General features: G+C 37.9%; 1 protein-coding gene across 1 annotated transcript in view; it reads left to right on the forward strand.

The window, feature by feature from the left end:
• The first annotated feature begins 3,498 nt into the window (after positions 1-3,498).
• The window catches only part of LOC107583560 (EH domain-binding protein 1-like), a 124,001-nt gene continuing 101,801 nt past the window's right edge, over positions 3,499-25,698 (forward strand). Inside the window, exons 1-3 of the mRNA XM_016269829.1 lie at positions 3,499-3,554; positions 19,444-19,625; positions 21,942-22,081. Coding sequence (XP_016125315.1) covers positions 19,492-19,625; positions 21,942-22,081 — 274 coding nt within the window. The 5' untranslated portion in view covers positions 3,499-3,554; positions 19,444-19,491. The remainder of the gene's footprint in view (positions 3,555-19,443; positions 19,626-21,941; positions 22,082-25,698) is intronic.

Below are 25,698 nucleotides of genomic sequence, written 5' to 3' on the forward strand. Positions count from 1 at the left end.
AGTGCGGAGGGGAAATTGTTGCCGCTCCACTCCGCTCACGTACTCTGGTACCAAATCAAGGAAGTGAACCGCTATTAATGACGTATTATTTGATGAAAATGTGTTTCACTCACTTTCCTGACGAGCGTGACTAATGCGCTGAGAGCTGTATATCTAATTTCTGTTTGCCTTCAGAGTTCTTTAGAGCATTTTCAGTACCTTCGTAAGGCAGACGTATGTGCCATTATGTACTGAAGCTTTGGAAACCAAACTAACGGTTCAAAGCATAAATATAAAATTGAAGAGATCAATGCTACGCATTTTGCCGTCTTCTCCTGCGCCATCGTCAACGGGGTAAACAGCTGCTGGCTTGATGATGCAAACGAACCGCGGTTCGGACCCAAATAATATAATGTGAACACAGTACAACAGGGGGAGGGGGGAACAATCGAACTCTTGTTCGGACCAAGCAATCAAACCAAGTGTGAAAGCACCCTTAATTGGCTTAGGAGCTGTTTATTTTAATTAGATTTGCACATTTACAAAAGTTATTAAAGGGGTCATATGATGCGATTTCAATTTGTCCTTTCTCTTTGGAATGTATTGCATGCTACGTTTGGAAGTCTTATACAGTTCTTGTTGTAATAAAGGGTGTGAACAAAGATGCAGACCTGCAGCCTGTCCGTCTTAAATTCCCAGAGCAGGGTTTGACAGTCTTGGCTTCATAACTCACACTTCAGTTGTTGGCAGGTTTCTATCAGCAGACACCTGCCAGATTTACAAAGAATGTCAATCATGGAAAAATTTCATATTAGGGTTTTTGTAGAGAACAGTAGTTAAGATGGACCTTGAAAGCGCAGTCAAAAGACTTTGGCAAGCAAAGTAAATCTTAATGTATCTAGAGCTGCATGACCTGCAGCCACAAATCTGAGTTAAAACAACTGACCGACTTTAAGGATCTGTGTGGTAATGGGTCTGAGAAATGAACTGTACCCTAGGGAACACAGAGTGCACATATGAAATATAAGAAATGAACCACGAAATGAGTTACAGGTGTGGTTCTTTCTGTTTCTGGCAGGATGCTGGTGGGATTGCAGTACTGTAATGTAGTTCTGTTGAACATATACTGCTTGTGTTTAGGGTTCAGATGGTTTCAATGATTGTGAAGTGCAGTAATTGTATAATTGTATTTGTCAGCTGGCATTGGCTGTAGAAACACTGAACAGGTATCTGGCTCATTGACCTTTGTCAACCAGCAGTATATATATATATATATATCCAGAAGAACTGTGGCAATGTCTCCAAGATGCTTCAAGAAACCTACCGGCAAAGCAACATACTGTTAAAAGTTTTAGGCACTTGTGTAAAAATTAGGGCTGCACGATTAATCGCAAGCGATATTTAACGCGCATCTTATCAGTAAAGCCGGTTCTTTAATCAGCGGTAAATCTCCATCACCTGCGTGCTTTCACATTGAGCAGCATTAACTTGACAAGATGCGCGTTAAATATCGCATGCGATTAATCGTGCAGCCCTAGTAAAAATGCTGTAAAATGGATGTTGAGGATGCTGTCAAAAATATCATAAATAAATTTTCTTTATCAATTAACTTCTATTAACTAAATAAAAATCAACATTTGATGTGACCTTCCTTTGTGTTTAAAGAAGCTTTTGCCCTAGGCGCACTTGCACATAGTTTTTCTGGTAGTTTTACAGGTAGGTCTCTTGAAGCATATTGGAGACGTTGCCACAGTTCTTCTGGATTTAGTCTGTCTCAGTTTGTTCTGTTTCTTCATGTCTTTCCAGACAGACTGACACGCTACAGCAAACGATAGAAATAACTTAAAACCATTTTTTAGCTGGTCAAAATACTAGTGTCTAATACTAGTAATAATTTTGGCCTCCACTGTGTGTATAATAAATTAATATTAAAAAAAAAAAATATATATATATATAGGCCTATATATTTTAATGAGTCAAAAATGTAGGAGCACCTTCTGACCAGTGACAATTAACTTTCTCATTCGGTAATTGATTTCCAATCACCTTTTTAAAAATCTTTGTAAGGTAATTTTTTTATACCTTGTTAAATGTATGTGCTATCTTTTATGTCAAATTCTCATGTCAAATGTTTTTTTTAATTAAAACAGTAAATTCAGTTAGATTTAATAATTTAAGATTTAATACATGTTGATACATTGATACTTATTATTTGATCATATATAGCCTATTATATTTTTAATGACTCTTTGATGAATGGGAAGAATGAAAAAGAACAATTTATTTGAAATGGAAATATTTTGTAACATTTATAAGTGTCTTTACTGTCACTTTTGATCAATTTATGCAGCCTTGCTGAATAAAAGTTATTTCAAGAAACATTGTGACCCATCCATGAGGAAGCATAAAGCCATTATGAAAAACTTTGATAAGATCATGTGAAAAGAGAATTGCAGTAGAGCATGTCAACTAGCCTAGAGGAAATGCACAAGTCCAAGTAGGAATGGAAATATAGAAGAGATTATAAAGAGAAAGTGTTTCGTTATTTCAGAGTGAGAGATGACTGAAAACAGATTGTCTTCAGTGCTCCATGTCAAACACAGCATGATGCTGTAGGGCAGGAGGCAGTGTGTGTGTGTTCTAGAAATGTAGAGACACATGGAGCATCTGTGCATGGTTTCTGTGATGCTCTCTTGCTAGTTTCCCGGACACAGTTTAAGTATAGTCATTGGATGAAATGCTCTATCAGTGGTGATTCTCCACAGAAAATCCTTTTTGGGGGCACAGACATTTCTCTGTTCCTGGGTAACTGATACATATAGTAATCTAGAATAATCCAGACACGCAGCAGGAGATCGTTTATCCTTCTGTCTGCTCTACCATGTTTGGAACGGTTTATATGAGGACAGTGATGTTCTGAAAATGAGACACACACAGCACCCCTGCATAAACACACACCTGTCAGATTGCGGTCAAGCCTCTTACTGCTGGTAATCCAATTCAAGATTGCGAGTCCTGGTTCCTGTGTGTGTTCTTGCTCTCAGTCATGCTCAGATGTCCTGAAACCTTTTTCCTTCTATTCTAACAGTCCGTTTATCTTTAAACCTGTAGGTCTATCTGTGAGTCTTCACTTGATGTGTATTGTCAATGTTGTACTGTAAGGTGTATTTGTGCTTTAGTGTGAGGGATGAATTGAACTCCACTGACACATACATAGTGCACACACCCTTGCCTCTCAAAAGCAAAGCAGTGAGTTAGTTTACTGCTGTGTTAGGCTGTATGTGATATGTGTATGAATTGATTTGCAGCATCAGTGGACTTTGAGCTCTTTCGTCTGGATGCAGATATTGCTTTGATTCCTATTGTTGATCAGTAAATGGAGATTGATTTGATCTGTGGAGTTGTTTTTGCCCAGTATCTCTGCTACAAAAGACACTAAAAACAGGCTTTATTCTGAGACTTTAATGAGCCTCGTCTCAGTTTGTATGGCATTAATTCATTTCCACATTCTGTTTTTTCAGGATCCCCATGCAGAGGAGTTTGAAGACAAAGAGTGGACCTTTGTCATTGAAAATGTGAGTGCTTTTATTACGCTCTTGTTGTTCTAGTGAGTTCTGCTGAGTATGTGCAGCCTGACACCTAGTGCTCAAATACAGTAATCACACTGTTACAGTTTCAGAGCGCAAGAATGAAGAATGACTGATTTGAGGCAGAATATGTTTGTGTCACGTAGTGCCTGTTCACCCTTAGTTGTTCATGTGGTTTGACAAGTGATTATGTAGTTTGGCTGAACTGCGATGCTCAGTATTTGGATTAATTTGTTTCATGTCTTAGTTTAAAAGCAGGTTACTTGTCTGGCTGTTTTTTTCAGAGCCTGATCTAGCTGTTATTTCAGCAGTACACACAGTTTTAATGCAAATATAACAAATTCCCCCTGCCAAGTGACTTTTGCCTTCTAGAAGATTACCAGCTTTTATGCTCTTGTATTGCATTGATTGGGGCAGTCGTGGCCTAATGGTTAGAGAGTCGGACTTGTAACCCAAAGATCGTGGGTTCGAGTTTCAGGGCTGGCAGGGATTGTAGGTGAGGGGAGTGAATGATCAGCACTGTGCGTGATACAGAGAGCACGACCATAACGTAGAGATCGATATGACATGCCGTCGTGTAAATAAGATGAATAACATAAGGCTTTTTAGTTTGTTTAAAAAAGAACAAGGTATAGACCTGTTCTATCGTAAAGGTAACTTTAAAGGGGTCATATGATGCGATTTCAATTTTTTCTTTCTCTTTGGAGTATTACAAGCTCTTGGTGCATAAAGAAGATCTGTAAAGTTGCAAAGACTATAGTCTCAAATCCAAAGAGATATTCTTTATAAAAGTTAAGAGTCAACCACGCCTACCTAAAATGGCTCGTTCTAACACGCCCCCACATATCTACGTCACGATGTGGGAAGATTTGCATAACGCCGCCCAAATATTCACACACAGAAAGAAGGCGTAACTTTTTGGGCAGCCCCCCTAATATAATGGCAGGTGAAACACTGTATTAGAATTATTTCTGAAGGATCATGTGACACTGAAGACTGGAGTAATAAAAATTCAGCCTTGCCATGCCATCACAGGAATAAATTACTTTTTAAAAATATTAATATAGTATTACTATTTCAAAATGTAATTGTTTTACAGTATTTTGATTAAATAAATGCAGCTTTGTTGAGCATAAGAGACTTTCAAAAACAAAAAGGAAAAAGTCTTATAGACCCAAAACTTTCAAATGGTTGGCTAAGAACAATGTAGAATACTACAATTTAAAGTATTTTTACAATTGCGGACTAATCTTTTTTTTTTCTTCCTTATTTTTTTAAACTGTTATGCAGTATATATTTTGCACTACACTAGTTTTCCATTCTTAACATGGCATCTGTCTGTGTCTCTGGAGAGAGGCTGTTTGGATCCACAAACATGGGCATCGGTCCAGACAGGGCTGTCCTATCCATGTGTCTGCTCAGCAGACACATGCACAAACATCAACACACAATAATAAACTCCCATCACAGGTCCATTGTAAATGTCTCTGCTGGCAAGAGCTTGTTAATGCCTCTGTTCTCATGAGAGACTTTACACACACTTGAGATGTCTTAATCAGCATAAACACACATTTCTGTTTGTGCGATGACTATATTTGTGATTTGAGATTAATAGATGAAATGGTATTCCTTTGTTATGTGTTATGTGCATGCAGATGGGGAATGGTTGAGGGGAGAGTGAGAACACAAAGCATAATATCTGAATTCCTCTTGTCCATACACACCTCTCTAATAACAGACTGATCAAAGACATGCCTGTCATCTGACACCAGCATTGAGATTAGAAGAGATCCACATACACCAGGTTTCCACAAACTAACTGAATTCCTCCTTCCACAAACATAAACACTCCCATCTCCCACAGACTCTCTCTCTCGCTCTCTCTCTCTTTCTCTCTAACTTGCATTTTTGCAGTTGTTTAGTTCATTTTTTTTCCTGACATTTTAATTGATGATAACAGTACAAAATGACAGAAAAATTATAGAAAATGTCAGACTGTCACAGACTAAACTTTAAACCACATTTTAAGCATTTTGAAAAATGTTTGAACAATTAATGGATAGTTCCTCATATTTCTGTTCCAAACCTCTATGTATTTCTTCCTTCTGTGGAATACAAAAGATATTTTGAAGAATGTTGTTAACCAACCAGTTTTAACTTGGAGTTTGAACATTTTTCAAAATCTTTTAAAATTCTTTTTTGTTCCACAGAAGAATGTCATACAGTCATGAGGAGTAAATGATGACATATCTTTCACACATATAAAAGACACATCACACATATGTATTTTCACACATATAAAAGATTTATCAGCAAAAATACAGTATCATATTTTCATCTGTAGCATGTTTGAAGTAATGCAATTATCATCATGACGCATCATTTTTTTCCTTTTCTTCTTGAGCTTTGACAATCGAAAAAAATACAAATTTTTGCTCTACACACTGGTTCATTCTGCCCTGTGCTCCTGCCTGCTGTGAGAAACTAAGGAAAACAGAAGAAAGAATGAGAGAGGGATAGAAAGAGAGGTGTATAAAGGCGGGAGAGGAGAAGAGAGGATTCCAAGAGAGACTGACATGAAAGCTCCTTGAGCTGCCCTATTTGGCACCGCATTCTCTGTGTGTATTTGTGTGTGTGTTTGAGAGAGAACAATGGCAGCATTTCCAGCTATTGCAGTCTTTATTCCTCATATCAGTATTGTATTCTGTTTAACTCTGAGTTTAAACTTGCAGAGTTGTATCTGTAGTTTTGAATTTGTGGAAATTGTTGTTTTCCATTTTTTCCCAACTGGAGTCATGCTACTTACCAAAATTGCAGACTAGCAAGAATGTAGTCTCATTCTGAATTTATCTGTGAAGTTTCTTATAAGGTGCATAATGGAAAAATGGATAATGGAAAAGCAGAGTTGTACGAGGAGTATTCCAAAATTCTGTCATCATTTACTCTGTGAACTGTTCCTGTATGGAAAGTGTTGAAGAGTCCTCAAATTTTCATATTGGAGTAGAAATGAACTATTTCTTGCTCATTTCCTCCTCCAGCCACTAGAGGGCAGAATGTGACTGACTACAAATAGGTTATGTTCACAAGTCCTGGATTAGAAAGCAGGAATAAGAGGAAAGATGAAACAATGTGAAGTAAATGTGTACATTTCAAGATAAAATGAATGATTCACTTCCTGTGGTTCAAACATTGATTGATCTTGCTTCTGCTCTATTGTTTCATCATTCTTTTTTTATTCTTTTCTTTCTCTTTCTTTTTCTTTCTCTCTCTCTTTCTGATGATCTGCTGCCTTTTGTGGACTTCGTCCAAAACATTTAAAGTCATTTCCACATCAGTTGTCCTCTACCCAGGGGTCCTCGCCGCGGCTGCATCTGCGTCAGGAGCACATTACGTGGGCTACTGGTCCTCACGCTGCCCCTGGTCCTGCGCTTCTCTGGAGATCACACAGAATAATTCAGCCACCCAGCCAGGCATGCTGAGCAAAGCTGGTGTGGAGAATGAAATAGAAAAGTTTGTCTGTCTCTCTATGGATTAATCTGAACTGAATGTAACTGGCTCTCAACTTTTATTGCTGCTTTGCTTTGTGTAATTTTGTCAGATCAGAGCCTCAGACGCACATGGATTTCACTTTAAATGGGATATTAATCTGTGCGCTCTTATAGAGGATTTATTTTATTTTTAGTGAATGTGTCCCCATTTAGTTTGCTCAAGATGGTCTGTAGTTTAAGTTTGAGTTGAATTTTCATTTTGGTCAAATCCAGGGATGCACCAACATTTGATTTCATGTTGTGAATGCTAACTTATAAATAGTAGATTTAAAAAATTGTCTACATAAATTAAGGATAAAATGCTTAAACTAAAACTAATTGTTTTAAATTCTCCAAGTAAATTCAGGCATTATAATGTACAGAATAAAATTTATATTTTGAGTTTTGCTAAATATTACTTTGAACATTTTCATTAGATTGTTAGTGCTTTTAAATATTAATTTGTAATGTAGTGTTGTTGAATGAGGTAATCTAAATGTAAAAATAGGGATGCGAAAGTTTTTGTAAATGTTAAATGGTCCTATTAAAGGGATCATATGTTGCTAAAAAGAACATTATTTTGTGTATTTGGTGTAATGAAATGTGTTTATGCGTTTTAAGGTAAAAAAACCACATTATTTTCCACATACTGTACATTATTGTTTCTCCTCTATGCCCCGCCTTTCTGAAACGTGTCGATTTTTACAAAGCTCATCGCTCTGAAAAGCGAGGTGTGCTGTGATTGGCCAGCTATCCAGTGCGTTGTGATTGGCCGAAACTCAAGCGTGTGACGGAAATGTTACGCCCCTTACCATATTGTGATGCCCTGTCCGGCCGGAGTGACGAGACAAAAACATTCAAATCCAATATAAACGAGGCATTTGTTGCATCCAGTGGGGACATAATTACGGATTATAATGACTTATACTGTCTTTTTACGCGTTGCGTTGCATCGCGCCGCGTAAACATAAAACCATGTCTGCATTTGTGATTGGAGAAATGACAAAAAACAAGCGCTACTCTACACTGCTCAAAACTCGCATTTGAATCATCAGTTGCAAATCCTTTAAATATAAAAAACTTACTTACAGTCTGTGAGTCAGAACAGCCGGCATTGTAGTCTACTCTACCAGGATCAGGAAACAGTCCTCCATAAAATGCGTTGCACACATCTGAATATTTGGGTTGAACTGTTCTGGAACGGTGTTGTAAATACAACTTAACCACTGATTTGTAATCGTGTCCTCTTTTGGAAGACCAAACAAAGTAGTTTCGCTTTCACAACGAAACGCACAGCATCACACACGGCGGCCTAGAGTGAGCGATGGCGGTCTTGAGTGAGGAATGGCCGGCAGGCTTAAGAACGGTGCGGCCGGCGGGCTTGCGGCAACCACATGTGACGACCTCGGGCTGGACTCCGCTTCGTCCACGTGAAAGCCGATCCAGCGATCCACAGCGCGAAGTTGATGTATTCCCTCAGCGACCAGCACGGATCAGCTCTAGGCATGAGGAACCAGATATCGTCCTCTTTTGGAAGGTCAAACTAAGTAGTTTCGCTTTCACAACGAAACACACAGTGCCTTCACGACATGGCGGCGGCGGCAACAACAATAATACAGCCAGAATAAAGTTACGCCTTCTTTCTTTGCGTGAACATTTGGGCGGCGTTATGCAAATCTTCCCAAATCATGACGTAGACATGTGGGGGTGTGTTAGAACGAGCCGTTTTAGGTAGGCGTGGTTGACTCTTAACTTTTATGAAGAATATCTCTAATAGTCTTTGCAACTTTACAGATCTTCTATATGCACCAAGAGCTTGTAACACTCCAAAAAGAAAGGAAAAATTTAAATCGCATCAGATGACCCCTTTAATTTTTTCAGTCATAATTTTTTGTTGGAAGATGTGGAAAAGTGGAAGATGCCATTTATGATGGTCTTGGGAAGTGTTTAATGCATCCCAGTAAAGACACATTTAGGTTGTTGTGTCTTCAACTAACAATAGCAAGTTTGCTAATCAACCTACGATTTTAACAGAAAAGTATGATTTTAACAGTTTTCCAGGATTAAGTGGCCATCACTCAATTCCAACCTTCTTCTGAACCTTTAAAGAAATTCTGCTGCTGGTTTCTTGTTGATGCAGAGTAAAACAAACTTTGTTTATGCAATAACCAACAGCGACACTGAGAGCATTAGGTACAGATATTGATCTACCATTTCATGGTATGTGTGTATGTATACAGAATTTTGTGTGTGCTCAAGTGCTCTAGAAGTTTAAAAGGGGATAAGCAAGTTGTATTTTTAGTTTTTTGTATTTTATACACTACTGTTCAAAAGTTTGGGGTTGGTATGGTTTAATGTTTTTGAAAGGCAGCAGTCTTCAGTCTTAACAAAGATTTTGTTTGTATATTGTATATTTGTGAGTATATTTGATCAAATGTACTGTAAATGTAATGTTCTTACACATTACATTTTCAAATATTTGTTTTGTTATTTTAATATATTTTATAATGTAATGTGAATTTTCAGCATCCATTACTGCAGTCTTGAGTGTCACATGATCACTCAAGAAACATCTCTTACTAATATCAGTGTTGAAAACAGTTGTGCAGCTTAATATTTTTGTGGAAACAGTGATAATTTTTTTTCAGAATTATTTTATGAAAAGGAAATTCAAAAGAACAGCATTTATTTGAAATTGAAATCTTCTGTAACATTATAAATATCTTTACTGTCAATTTTGATTAATTTAATGCATCCTTGCTGCATAAAAGTATTTATTAAAAAAAAAAACTGAACAGTAGTGTGTATATCAAACTACAAGTTTTCCCCCCTTTTTTGTACAAAAATTACGCCATGTACTATTTTTTATGGCTGGTAAATGTTTTCAGTTCACTCAGCAAGGACAGTTGTGAGAGTTCATTTCGGAGTCTGTATGTGTGTGTTTGACAGTCAGATTAACAGGATTCTTAACAGGGATGGAGATCAGATGTAAGGCAAGGTCACAGTCGACTCTAAGCCCACCTCACACATATACACAAACAAATATATCCAAAACAGAAACACTCTTTGTTTTGCCCCTCTACTGTGAGATGGAAGCAGGAATAAACATGCACACATGTGTTAATCTGTTTCTCAGTTCTGAGGTCACACTGCTGAACACAGACTCTCTCAGGACACTCTCTGTGTGTGTGTGTGTGTGTGTGTGTGTGTATGCGTGTATGCTGCATTTCTGTACTGCTTTGTTATTATTTGGGCTTAGAGCTGTAACATCAGATGAACACACTTTTCTTCAGTGTTTGTGTTTGTATGTCACTGGTTCTTCATTCTTTGTCCACAGTTTTTTCTTTCTTTTTTTAAGACTGTTGTCCATCCTTCCTCACCTGCCTGCCTTCACATTTCTTTTTATCTCCCTTCATTCTGCGTCTGTCCCTCCCTCTCTATCTCTTTCCCCGCATCTCTGCCGTATTTATTTTTCTCTTTCTTCTTAAGATGGTGCCTGCTGATGGAGACAGATCTTAGTGGCTCTGAAAAATATTCCTCAAAGACAAATATTTATCCACAAGCTTGACCTAGGTGTTCCCCCTCTCTCTTTCTCCAGATTGCTATCTCCGATTGCACTTACAATACCATCCCCATCCCCAACTGCGTGGTTATAGTCAGATACCAGTCAGATCATTAGTATCGTTAGATTCAATGATATCAACACTGGAAACATGATGCTAATGTGGTCTAAAACGTCCGATCTCTCTTTGCATACTTTCTCAAATGTAATCCGCTCTTTTAGGGTTAAAGCACTGGAGTGTATTAAACATCTGCGAGTGACTCATGGCCGTTGAATGTTTCGGTCGATGCAGTTGAAAAAAGTGATTTTTAAAGCGTTTTAATCCCTCTGTTTTTTTGGGGTTTTCAGCTACCATTACTTCGCCTGTCTGTTTTTGTTTTGTTTGGTTTGCTAGTTTCGGTTCGTGAAAAACGGACGTCTAGCATGATAAAGCGAATTAGAGCTGTGGAACAATCGCACTGTCATTCACCTTCAGAAACACTTACAGGAAATGCAAACACACAACTCTCATCCAGTATCTTGTATGGACATCTGAAAACAGAAAAATGGGATTAGTAAAATAAAAAACAGGAGAGAGAGAACCTGTAATCATTCACATGAATTTGAGTGTGTATGAGTTGAATTTGTAATATGTTCTGAAATGGAAATATACACGGCACACTAATTGCTCTTTTTGTCCATATAATATGGATTTTGGTGTTTGTATAAATACTAACATTATATATATATATATCATCATTTAAAAGTTTTGCAGTCAGTAAGAGTTTTTAATAAAGAAATTAATACTTTTATTCAGCTAAGACACAATAAATTGATCTAAGATGGCCAGTATAGACTTTTGCATTGTTACAAAAATGATTTGTTTCAACAACAACAAAAAAATGCTGTTATTTTAAAACTTTCTATTCATCAAGGAATCCTGAAGAAAATGTATCACAGTTTCCACAAAAATTTAGAGCAGAAGTTGCTCATCTGTTTTCAACATTGATAAGAAATCTTTCTGGTGTCAAACCAGCATATTAGAATGACTGCTGAAAATTCAGCTTTGCCATCAAAGGAATAAATTACTTTTTAAGATTTATTTAAATATAAAACAGTTAGTTTTACTGCTTTTGCTGTATTTTTGTTCAAATAAATGCAGCCTTGGTGAACAGATGATGTAAAAATACAAACTTTTGAACAGTAGTGTATATGCATGAAAAGAAAAGAGGGATGACGTCTGTTTTAGCATAATTTGATTCAGGCAGGTACTCTGTAAAGTATCTTCTGTTACTTAAACTCTTTTAAAACTATGGTGTGATGGATTAAACCTATTATGTCAGTCTTAAACGGCTTAAAACTCAAGAGCCAGCACCGATACGACCCTCAAAGCCTGTGGGACGGTACTGCCATAGAACCTGCTTTACGACAGCATGACAGAAGCTCTTACAGCAGCTCTGATCCTGAGATTCCTTCAGACTCGGAGAGCTCGCAGATTGATTATTAAAGACTCTGAATGTTGTGTGTTGAACAAAACCAAAGTCGCTTTGTCAATTCACTCGGCAATGCATATTGTGATTGTGATTTCTCCTATCCATTTTTCATCTCCTAACCTGACAGTGAGAAAGTGAGCTTAGCTGGTCATGATAAACCTGTTGTAGAATTTAACTGTCACTGGCTTAAATGTTGTGGCAATTGGCTCTCTGGAAATTACACACACATCTAATTCCCCTTATCGGCTATAAAATAGTGTTATCCAGTGGTTAGTTCATGGGCTAAAGTCTGCAAGTGCTGCACATAAAATAACTGATTATGATGGATTTCTTCTGTCAAACAGGGTAACTGTCTCAGAAGGCACACACACACTCAGCGTTTTTCCACCCAGTACTGATAACTGTCTCCTTTATACCAGTGATGGACTCACTGAGCATTAATTTAAGTTAGTGCTGTCGATATAATTACAGCTGTGTGTGTGTGTGGTCATATGAGGTGGAAACTGATGAGCTGGCACCTTTAAAAATGGGATGTTGGGTGTTAATCCAATAAATCTGTCTCTCTGGTGTGTGTATGTGTGCTTACCTGTCTCTCTGGTGTACATTGTGTGTGTGCTGGAATGCTGCAGTGCTGGAGGTGTTTACAGAGCAGTATTTTTTTTGGCCCACAGTTGATAACTGAGAGGATGGAAGAGAGAGGGACAGAGCAAAAAAATAAATTAAATTATAAAATAATAATAATAATTTTTGGAATGGGCTTTGTGACTTTAAAATGTGGCCATTTTTTTTTTTTTTTTTTTTTTTTTTTTTTTTTTTTTTTTTTAACTTTACTTTTTTTTTTTACTCATTACTTTATTATATCATTATTGGTCGCATTTTATTTTAAGGCCCAGTTCTCACTATTAACTAACTATTAAAGGGATAGTTCACCCAAAAACGTTACTCACCATAATGTTGTTCCAAACTCGTAAGACCTTTGTTCATTTTCGAAACACAAATTAAGATATTTTGATGAAATCCGAGAGAATGAATCGCATTCGATTAGGAACGCGATATCGCCTAGCTTGTCAGTGAACTACGGCTCTGTGTATTAAATGCCGCTCCATCTGAAAGCAGGTGATGGCGATTTACTACCAATCACGGAACCGGCTTTACTGACGAGATGCGCATGACAATCGCATGCGATTAATTGCACATCCCTATTGTCATGCCAATAAACACACAGAGAGAGAAAGAAATAGGCAGGCTGCTAAAGTCTTTTTTTTTATTTGAAAACTTCACACTCTTTTTGAACCTCTTAAGTTGAGTTTTCCGATCTTTCACGGGCCTCGTGTATGTGATGTTTAAGAGTCATTTTGGCAGCGGATGCTTGTCCTTCATTGGAGAGCCTGAAAGAGGCTGTAGGTCACAGGGTTTGGTGGGTTGCGGGGAGAGATTTATTTTCTGTTGTCTATTGTTGTTGTTTTGTGCGTTCATAGGCACCAGGCGGTGTCCCAGCGTGGGTATGCTGCAGAAACAACAGCTCCAGTATTTGAGCACAGCTTTTTGTGATTTCACTCTCTCTATGAAGGTATTAAGCTGGCATCTTCTCTTCCTCTCTTTTATAATAGGCTGGTATTGTTTTGGGCTCTTTTATTATTTTGGTGGCTGGTATTATTTTTGATTTCCATAAGTCTTGGTCTGTTGGCTTTGCACGTCTTTTATGTTCAGCTGGAACAATGGCAATCCCCCAGCCACCGGCCCTACCCTCAATAACAATTCCCACAAATAATGACACTACCCCTAATCTGTGTGTGTGTGAGCGCCACTCAATGACGATTTGGGGAAATCACATTTGAATCACAACAGATGAGTGATGACAGACAGAAATAGGCCTTGGGTGATGCCAACTGAAAATGTTTCATCCGTCCTCTCCCTCTTTGTCTCTTCCTTTATATATTTATATTCGGCTCTGCGTTCATGCAGAAACTCGCAACTGGCATTTATTGATGGAAAAGCCTATTGTGGCCCATTTCTTTGATAAACACCCTCAATGTTGATAATTTTTTTTTATAGAGCTACATTTCTGATCCCCTCAGGGATCATCTCGGGTTGGGAACCGAGAACCGGTTCTGTAAGCCAATATTTGGGAATGAATTAACAGTCAAAAGTTAAAATACTAAAATTCTGACTTGAATCGGAATCAGAAGTTGTCCTTTTTTTTTTTACCTAGCATTACTCCTTCTCGTCCTCTTCCTCTGCTCTGTGTGTGTGTGTGTGTGTGTGTGTGTTGGGAAGGAAACCCCACAGCCCTGACCCACACCCCCCATACTGGCACCAGCTGTGGATCAATACTGGGACAGCTGGGACTGCCACCCGCCTAAACACTACACACATACACACCCTAAAGTGGATGAAGCTCCCGGTCGCACCCCTTTCTTCCTCAGGCTTTCTGGAAATGTCAGTCAAAGGAAGTTTGAGGTTCGCTTTAGGTGTGAGAGCCTGCAGGGGTTTGGTGGTGTTCTCCTCTAACAGGGACACACAATTACACACACTTATACATGCAGATGGGAAATCTTGAATATAGTCGTCATTTGAAGTATAATGGCTGTTATCCTCTCAGTCACGGTGTTGGATTATCATTGTGTTAACAAAACAAACATTTAAGCACAGGTCACAGGCAAACATGTCCATGATACACTGGGAAAACTGTAAACCCAAACATGCCATGGCACCATGGACGTCATCCAGAGTAATGTTTCTAATCATTTATTACAGCATTATTAATATCTTGTTTTACAGTTATTGGTGTTGTGTTTTCAGAAAATGGCGAACATGTCAACTGGAGGTGGGCAAAAATCATTTTCATTGTTGTAAATAGTTGCATTTTATATATAATTTCTATAGGCTTGCCATTTGAATTTGTATACAGAATTGCAATGTAGACATTGAACTGCACATATTGTATTGTTGTTTTAGTAGGATTTATATACTGTCATAGTACAGTATTATTAGCAGTGTTGGGGAAAGTTACTTTTAAAAGTAATGCATTACAATATTGCGTTACTCCATAAAAAAGTAACTAATTACGTTACTTAGTTACTTTTTATGGAAAGTAATGCGTTACGTTACTTTTGCATTACTTTTTAAATCTGGACAGGGCTTGCTTGTTTGTTTTTAAAATAAAAAAGTTCTATTTTTGGCAAATATATAAAAGCCGTTTCACACCAAAAGTGAAATGAATAAGCCTCAGGCTGAAGGGAAAGTACATTTACGTCCGTACAGTAGAATGCAGAAGACGACATTTCAACACACTTCAGCAATAAAAAAAGACACACAAATGTTTGTCTAGAGTAATTTGTGCTTATTAGTACGGTTGAACTGGATCATCGAAGTCAGAAGCAAAGACATTGGTTAATAGAATGGGATTAAATACATAAAGGATATTTGTGATGTTTAACATTTAACTATTGCAGATTTGCGTCATATTCTAAGTTGCATTATTTTTGTTCATTTTGAGGAATACTGAATCTGTTTTTTTTTTTGTGAGTGAGTGAGATGAATTAATGCATATTCATATTTATTTTGAACTACAGTAACATTTTCTGATTTCTCTCAACATGGGAACAGGAGAGCTGTCAGTCAATAAATTGAAAAAAAAGTAACTTGCGTTACTTATTTGAAAAAGTAACTCCGATATTCTCTTGTAAATTAAAAAGTAATGCGTTACTTTACTAGTTACTTGAAAAAAGTAATTTGATTACGTAACTTGCGTTACTTGTAATGTACCCCCAACACTGATTATTAGTATAGCATTATAGTATTTGTTAATATTTTGACTAACTAATACAGTTACCTAACTTTAGTTAACTAATAGAGTGTGTTTGTATGTTTTCTTTAACTTAATACAATCGCACAATGCTAATAATGTAATCAGCAAAACACTTTCTGACATTTTGGTTTAAACGTCTCTGCTTTGGGATTAAATGGTGACGGTGGTTTAAAGTTATTTTGCAGGATATACACAAAACTTTAATAAAACATACGTAAAGTTAACGTTTTCCACAATATGTAGTCAAAATTGACTAAAAATCTAAAATGTTTATTCATTGATGAGACTGCTGGCATATGTTGATAATCTCAATATAATCTAATATTTTTGTCTGTTATTAATTAGAAAAATGTTGTTCTCGTGGACACATTGATTTATTTTAAATATGTATCTGCTCACTGATGTTTAATGCATTTTAAATTTTTAAACACTACAGTTTGACACTCTTCTCTCAGAAAGAGAAGAGTCTATGTTGGTGTGTGTGTGTGTGTGTAGGGTGATATGCTCCTTAAGGGAGCAGCAGGGGGCAGCAGTCAGCCACCCTGGCACCTTCATCTCCCCTCTCCGCCAGGTATTTAGCAATTCTGTGGGTACAATAGCTGCGTATTGATAGTCATATCCCTGTGATAAATTAAAAGTGTCTTATTGTCTCTTTTCATTTTACACATTGTCATAACCCTGGAAGGTAATCTGGGGTTCTGATTGACACCGGCAGCCAGGGAAAAGAACACCCTCATTGTTTGCGCTCGTCAAATCTGTTAAACCTAATTCTTCCCTGCATATTTGCATATTCTTAAGTATTTTTTCGGAGAAGGACTAAATCCTTCTTAAGTGTTTGATGCATTTTGAAATTCATTCATAAAGGACCTACATGCACTATTAGCTCGGTATAATGCCAGTGCATAATCTCAGCGATAAGACACGCTTTGGAGCGCTGGATTCTTCAGGGATGACATGCTGTATTTCCGACCGATTCAACAGGGGCTCAAATGTCAACACAAATGTCAAGTGGCTTCGTCGGCGAGCGGTTTTGAATCTTAGACGCAGGTTTTTTTTCTCCCTTTTATCGTTTTCATTTACTGAAGGAGTCGCAGAGGACCATCTCCCGTCCCAGCTGGAGTGGGGGATTGTGGGTAATTTGTCTGTATGCGAGATTGGCAGGTGGCACTGTTGTTTTGATTGGGTTTCAGCCACCGGCACGTGGGGTGTTCTTCGTCAATGCCGTTTGGTCAGATTAATCACCTTCAGCAAACCGTAAGAAGGATCAGTGTGTGCTGCCCTTGTGTCCTGTGTATGGAGCTGTATTGAGGCATTTCTGAGGCGAAAATAGTCACTCTTCAGCTCTCTGCGTCTCAGTCTTCCTGAGACTGCTTTGATAAGGGCTTCTCTTTACCTACGGGACCACTGATACGTGCAAACTCGTGCGCCTGCGAGCAAGATTTCTATCTGGAGATCTATATGTAGTCACTCCACATATGCGCACAGGCAAGTGTATGAATGCAGGCTCTTTGAGAGGTTATACACGGGGCCTTCATTTCTCTCTCTGCTCATTTTGTTTTGGTTTACTCTGCGCAACAGGCCTGATGAGATAAAAGTGAAGAGACAGAAAAATCTCATAAAAGACAGAAAAATAGGCCTTGTATGACTTATATCTCGCCCATAGAGAAAGCTTGAAATGAAAGGTGCTTGCTGAAAAGAAAGCCAAATAATGGCTTACAGCGAGAGAAGAAACTTGTACAGAGTGTAAATGTTTAAAAATGTAAATGAGACGGAGAAAAAAATAAATAATTAGACCATTACGTTTCTTTGAGTCATTTCCAGTGTTCGAACTGTCAGTTTAGGTGAATTGATTTTTTTTAAACAGTTCATGATTCTGATTCAGTGAATAGTTGCATTTTCACTCAAATATGTTCATAAAAGAATGCTCTATATTAAACATTTGTTTTGTATATACTAATTAAATGATTCAATTATGAAAAAAAATTAATTGGTAGATTAAAATAGCTTTTATATGATTATAACAAATTATTAGTTTTCTAAATGGATTTAAAAGTTTTCTCTTATCCCTCCCTTTCTTTCTCTGTACTTTAATTTGTATTTAGATGTTAACAAGTGAATGTATTAGTGTCAAATGTTTTCGTAACAATTTGTTGATTAATATTGCAATATTATTAATAGGTATTAATATTGGTGAAATTAACTGGGGAAACTGATGATCTTTAACTTTTACAGTATTTTACTTCTTGCATTAATTATTAAATATACTGACTGTTTTATTAAAATGTTCCTCTAATTAAAAAATAATTTAAGCCATATTTAGATATGTATTGAGTATCATCAAAGGGCTCTTTATTGATATTTTTCTGTATTGCCGATCACTGTGGCCTGTGTGATGGTGTCAAAACATGTTTCACAGGTTGAGCGTGGTACTTTCATCCGGGAGGAAATTGCTGATACTTAGTCAGCAAGCTGAGAAAATGCCTCAAGAACAAACAATAAAAGTGATGATATTTATTTGGCTTTGTTAAATAAGAGGAGGCAGGTCAGGAAATGTCTCCAACTGTGTTTCCAACCTATCTGGCAAATGGAAAGTGTGCAGGTGGCCCAGTGTTTTGTTTTGTTCCGTTTTTTCTTAGATATTGTCGCCCTAAAATCATTTTGGCACATGGCTGGTGTCAAACCCTTTTCCTCTCGTATTTTTTTTAAAAACCATTATCATTATATATATTTTTAAACACAATCTGAATCCATAACCTGAGATATCAGAATTGATGTTTACTAGACTTCACTAACCATAAACAAATCCAATGAATTGGAGAGCAGAATAATAGCCAGTTCAGTTTTCCTTTCTAATCCCTTTAGAATATTCCAGTCCTTTTACCTACAGGGGGTGCCATTGACCATTATGACTGGGTATGTTTACACTGCTGGTTTTAGAGGTGATGAACTAATACCGAGTTTGATTATTTAAATGATTTAGGCAAATGAACGCCTTTTACTTTCAATGTGACCTTTCTTTGTTTGAAAAGTTGTTGACATGATGTTATCAAAGTGAAGCTTTATCTCACCATAGAGAATTCAGTGTCGCTCTATTTGCTATCATTTTTATCATTCTGTTCAGAGTTTATACTCCATTGAGACAGTCTATATAAACTTGTATGCACATGCTCCTGGAGTGCCGGATTCCCCCGGTGTGAGTGTGTGTGTGGGCTTTGAACATGTTAAAACAGGTGACGATTTTACCAGTAAGTGTAACTAAGGATTAGCAACATTCATTCATTCTTTTTGATTGTTTTTTTTTCTTAGTAAAGCACCATAGGGCTATTTTGTCATATGCAAATCCTTAGAGTTTGAAACTGTTAAAAACTTACTGATGTCAGTTTATCTGTGTTTTTTGTATTGTATTGTGTTGTTAGCAATTGTAGTAAATTTGTAAAAAAAAATATTTTTGCAGCTTAAGAAGTATTTAAGCATCTCTCTGTTTTTTGTGTGTGTGTTATTTTAGGAATCGCCGTCGGGTCGTCGGAAAGCGCTGGCCACCAGCTGCATTAACATGAAGCAGTATGCCAGTGCCATGCCCACACAGACAGACGTCAAGCTCAAGTTCAAGCCGCTGTCCAAGAAAGTGGTTTCAGCAACACTGCAGTTCTCCCTGTCCTGCATCTTTCTGCGAGAGGGCAAAGCCACGTAAGAGCAGCCCACTACACCATCTAGAACCAGATGACTACACCCACCCTGAAGGAATGCTGCCACTTCAAATTAAGCTCTTATTCCTTTTCTCTCTGTGCATTTCTTTCTTTTTTTGCCTCAGTTACAGGGAGTGACAATACCTGACATTCCCAGCATTCCTTTCCCTGGATCTCTCCCACTCTCATCCCTTCCTCTCTTCCTCTCCCTCTATGAATTCATCCTGTCTTCATATGCACCCCAGTGAGGTTGTTCTCTCTTTCTCTCTCTGGAATGTTCTTGCCAGTGTGGGAATTAGAGGCCTTTTATACACATATATGCTCATTCGTTCTGCCAATTGATCTGAATGGGTATAATTAATTTAGTATTTGGCTAAATAATATAAGAGCTTTATCTTTGATATAAAGTATTTTTTTTTTTTTTGAAGAACTTGACAAAAATGACTTTTTTCCCCCTCCAAAAATCATGATCTTTAAGATTTTGACAGGTTGAGTTTCATAGAGAGAGCCTGATACTATTAATTTAGTACAAATATGCACTTGTTTAGTACGAATATTCCTTCTTATCCACTAAGAGTATGCAAAAAGCAATATGTCATATGAGTAGTATAGCTAAATGAGTAGTATAGCGTTCCTAAGTTTACAGTAGGCTTGGTGAACTCTGACCTGCGAATTCGTATCATGTGAATGAGCAGATCAATATGTCAAAGCATGACCTCATAGTGGAATTAAACGAACTTAAATTTAAAACTGCACTGCTGCAGGAAAATGGAGTAGATTGTAAGTTTTTACATGTATTATTATGTTACGTGTTGAATTTAAGTTTTTAAAAAGATGCTGTGGAGCGTGATGTCATATCACGACTGTTGCAGTGTACAAATAAATTTTGCATGCTCAAAGTCTAGTGTGACTGTGGCTTAAATACTCCGATTTTTTTGTAGGTATGCTTCCAATGGACGCATTACTATCCATTGAGGCTAATGACTAATGTAGTAGGTCACATGGCCAACATGCCAGATATAGTATGGAGCGGTAGTGTTCATACTACAGAGTGTTCATGCTTTAAGAACATGCAATCCAAGATCTAATATGATTCTGTGATTGCCACTTTGAGTGATCTTCTTTTAGTTTGTCATTAAAATACAGTTCATTGGTCAGAAGAAATTGTGGCAATCAAATTTCGATTACTATAAATGAATATTTATTTCTATTATTATAGAAAATAGAGTAGAATATATAAATAGAATTATTTCCATTTGAATGTTTTCTATTATTTCTATTCTCTTTGCTTGCCAGAATGCAAATGTTGTACCCTGGGTACTGTTGTTCAGAAAATATCAGGAAACACAAATTTAAGGCTGTACCTCACGTTCTCCTGGCGTACACTAAAATAAATCAAATCCTGTCGCCCCAGACGTGAGCTGTTGCTTTTTGACATGCACGTCACAACAAACAAGTCAGATGGAATATTTCCAGCCACTGGCCCGGAGTTTGTAAATATTTTTCCTTCACTCGTCTTGCAATATCCACGATTCCCTCTTTTTTCTTTCTTTCTGATATCTGCCTGCCTCTAAATAAAGGAAGCAAGAAGCGTGTATGAGTGTATGTGATTTCACCGTTGTGCTATATGAGATACGTGTGTTTGTGTGGCTTTTGTGGCGTGTGTGTGACAGAGGTTATGCGGCGGAAGTGTAACCGCTCTTAACCCATGGGAATGATGTCAACAGCACACAAATAAACCCCATTACATAAGTTCAAATAAGCTCCATGCCTGCCAAAGAAAGACTGGACCGCGTCCATAAAGAAGTGTGAGATAGACAGAGAGAAGGAGAAGACGGGGACATTGGGAGGGAGTGAGGGAGTTAATCCTGGAGCGTTATCTCGCCATGCTTGTGAATGCCCTGGCTGGAATGCATGTCCGTATTGCACTGTCTCTTATGAGCAGGACCATGAAGGGCATTTCGTTTACACGTTCATCTTTCGCTCACTCTCTCTGTCAACCTGGCTTTCTTCTCTTCTTCAGTCCATCTCCTTCAGTATAACAAAATGCTTTTTGCACAAAAGCACAGTGAATGGAAGGCCATTTTCACTCTTTACTAACAGTTGTCAGTGTTTTATTCAAATCTGGGGAAGGTGTTATCAGGAAATAAGTGAACGGTTCTCAATCCATTCTCAATTTTACTGTATTTAAATCCATTTCAAATCCATTTAGCCTCAAAATGAGTGCAGAAAATGCAAAAACTGGGTACTGTGTCTCATCTATGAATGATTTCATCAAAAATATTGTGCTTTTATTTCTTTCTCGTTCTGTGTGTAGTGATGAAGATATGCAGAGTCTGGCCAGTCTGATGAGCATGAAGCAGGCTGATATTGGTAATCTGGATGATTTTGAGGAAGAGAATGAGGAAGATGAGGAGAACAGAGTGAACCAGGAGGAGAAGGCCGCCAAGATCACAGGTGAGACTTTGCACCTTTGCAGGTGAATCTGATACTATAAGACCACCACAGGGCTGCAGTTTGTAATGTCTGTTTGTAAACGGTTCTATTTCTTGATCTGTTCGTTTTTATTTTTATTTCTTCATTATTTTTTTCTGTTTCTTTTTTCATAGTTATTCTATTCTTTTGTTATTTTCTGTTCTGTTTCTTGGTTCTACTGTATTATATTTTTTTCTGTTATTCTTTTGTTTCTTTTTTATTAAATCTTTGGTTTTTATTCTGTTATTCTAAATGTTTTTTTCTTTTCAGTTTTATTTATTATTAGTATTATTATTATTTATTTTATTCTGTTTGTTTTGTTTCTCATTTTATTTTTATTCTGCTGGTAGGTGTCGAAACCATCCACCATCATACTCGCTCAATTTTGCTCGTAAAGCCATTTTGCGCTTCCACACTTCCGCTCGATTGAGGTCTATACGGAATATGGAATTTTTGTTTCACGCCCAGAATTTTCATACAGGGTTTCAAAACCTTCCCTGTAATATGAGTTCCTTGGACACTGTCCAGTGACTCAAAAATTCCCCACCTGGGAAAAATCTCTCTGAGCAAAACTTCGGCAACCTTTTCAGCTGTAGCTGTACGTAGCAGAAAAGCCTCTACCCATCGTGATAATTTACAGACAATGACGAGTACATATTTATACCCGTGATCGGAGAGTAGAGAAATGAAATCCAATTGCAAATTTGTAAAAGGTCCTTCGAGGACGAGGACTGTGTCCAATTGGGATTTTGCCCTTCTCTCCTTACCATCTCTTGAATCCGTAAAAGCAATCTTCCTCTTTAGCCATGTCTTGGGTTTGTCCTATGGCATGTCTTAAAAACCTGCATAAGTAAAAGCTACAATATAGACATATTAGTTCAATATCATCACAGCCTCATACATTCAGGGATTCATCATAAAGCTGATCCCCAAATTTTTATACAATTTTAAGCAACCAACTTCATGATCCAGTTATCTTTGGAGTGTTACAAGCTCTTGGTGCATAAAGAAGATCTGTAAAGTTGCAAAGACTAAAGTCTCAAATCCAAAGAGATATTCTTTATAAAAGTTAAGAGTCAACCACATGAGTCAACCACATGTCTACGTCATGATCTGGGAAGATTTGCATAACGCCGCCCAAATGTTCACGCAAAGAAAGAAGGCTTAGCTTTTATTCTCGCTGTAGTATTGTTGTTGCCGCCGCCGCCATGTCGTGAAGGCGCTGTGTGCTTCGTTGTGAAAGCGAAACTACTTTGTTTGGTCTTCCAAAAGAGGACGATATCCGCTTTGTCATGCCTGGAGCTGATCCGTGCTGGTCGCTGAGGAAATACATCAACTTCGTGCTGTGAATCGCCGGATCGGCTTTCACCACCGTGGACGAAGCGGAGTCCAGCCTGGGGTCGTCACATGTGGTTGCCGCAAGCCCGCTGGCCGCTGCTCACTCTAGGCTGCCGGCCACCTCTCACTCAAGCCCGCCTCGCCGTCGCTCACTCAAGCCGGCCTCCGCTCACTCTAGCCCGCTGGCCGTTCCTCACTCTAGCCTGCCGGCCGCCGCTCTCTCAAGCCCGCCGTATGTGACACTGTGCGTTTCGTTGTGAAAGCGAAACTACTTTGTTTGGTCTTCCAAAAGAGGACACGATTAGAAATCAGTGGTTAAGTTGTATTTACAACACTGTTCCAGAACAGTTCAACCCAAATATTCAGTTGTGTGCAGTCGCTTTTCAGACCGATGAGCTTTGTAAAAATTGACGCGTTTCAGAAAGGCGGGGCATAGAGGAGAAACAATAATGTACAGTATGTGGAAAATAATGTGTTTTTTGAACCTTAAACCACATAAACACATTTCATTACACCAAATACACAAAATTAATGTTCTTTTTAGCAACATCATATGACCCCTTTAAGAAATGTTGTTATGGTCTCACTGGAAAAATGGCTGTCATCACATGGTCTCAGATGGTTCTTGAAAGCCCATTGCCATTAACTCTTTATAAATAAGCTCCTTTTCCTCAGGGTGTGACTGACAGACTGAGGCAGACTGTCTGCTGTAACTTTTTACAGTTCCCCCTTTAACGATGCTCTAGGCCTATCAAGCATCCGCTCAACTCCGCTACCATCTTGGCCAAAAGAGGATCTTACCCGTCAACTGTGTACCTGTCAACTTACCTGTTCAACAGTGGTGTTAAATCAGGTGATCTGACCGAAATATGTTACTCGTTTACAACAAATCAGCTCATATACAAACATAATTTTCCACTGGAAATTGGCATTTGGCTGTGATGCTGAGTGGCAGAATTTATTAAAAAAAAAAATTGCAATCTAACAGTAAAATTAGTCTTTTGCCGTAACATCAGTAAATATAGACATTACAAATTTCATCTCATGACAAGTCTCTGTTACGTTTACAGCTTTAGCCAGAATCATGGTGGAGGCCAGAACGCGATAAACAAACTCTTTCATTGCAGTGAAAAGCAATCATATCTTCTGAAAGCAAAACATAAGTTCTAAGTTTTCCCAAAATGCTATTAAATGCTACTGTGTACCTACACAGTGTTTCCACCAACCCAGAATTCAGTCCAATACATTATCCGAGCTTGCAACGATAATATTGGGACTGGAACAGATTTGATGTCATTCTTTGTCATTTAAACCTTCTATGCACAAAGAATCAGATTAAATCATCACTCAGTTATTTCTGGGATTATTTTTATCAGATCGTCACTTTACACATCTAAAAATAGGCGTGTACATTTAGAAATTTGTATCTTTCTGGTTCTTTCTTTGTTTGAGAGACCATAAATTTGGCCAATTTTCAGAGAAATATTGCATCACTGAAGAATCAGTGGATTCTTCCACCGTTCGAATCACAGCATTCTAGGAATTCCAGCCTCATTGAGTATTGATATGGGTGTGGACAGTGAAGGATCCATTAGCTGCCCTCTTGTCAACAATATGTCAGCTTCAATTTGATTTAGTATGTCAAGACCCATAAATGGTCAAGACCCATAAACCCCCCCAAAAAAAATCAGAATTAGTGCAGTTTGATTTCATAATCGGCAGAGCGTTTACAATGCTGCTCAGATCTCTTGACACCCATCGACCTATACACCCCCATTCGACTAGTCGCTGTTGACTCCTCTTCTCCTGGACTCCAGCAGTTGGCTCGGTTTTCTTTTCATTATCAATGTCACCATATTGTGGTAGTTTTGTGTATAATTTCACATATTCACCCCACTCAGCCTCAGCTTTCTCCAAAAACCTGAAAAACCGCAACCTGAATACCTCCGTTAGCAGAAGTATCAGTGAAATCCTTTCCAGCTTTTCCAATTGCTCTTTTTAACTGTGAAGCATATTCCTGCCATTGAAAAATATCTTCAACTTTGGGACTTTTCCCAATAGCTGATTTTGGCTCATTAGTTACAATAGATAACATGTCCCACATGTCTTGTGTGGCATCTTTCGCAGCTTGTGCCAACTCACTTACATTTAACCCTGTTCCACTCCTATCTGTCAAAAACTCCTTTTGCCTGAGCAATCCACATACAGCTTCTTACTATCACTGACTTCCTTCATCAATCAGTCACTCTGTCTACGCGGTC

Source organism: Sinocyclocheilus grahami, unplaced genomic scaffold (assembly GCF_001515645.1).
Source record: "Sinocyclocheilus grahami isolate Dianchi unplaced genomic scaffold, SAMN03320097.WGS_v1.1 scaffold54.1, whole genome shotgun sequence".
Taxonomy (NCBI): Eukaryota; Metazoa; Chordata; class Actinopteri; order Cypriniformes; family Cyprinidae; genus Sinocyclocheilus; species Sinocyclocheilus grahami.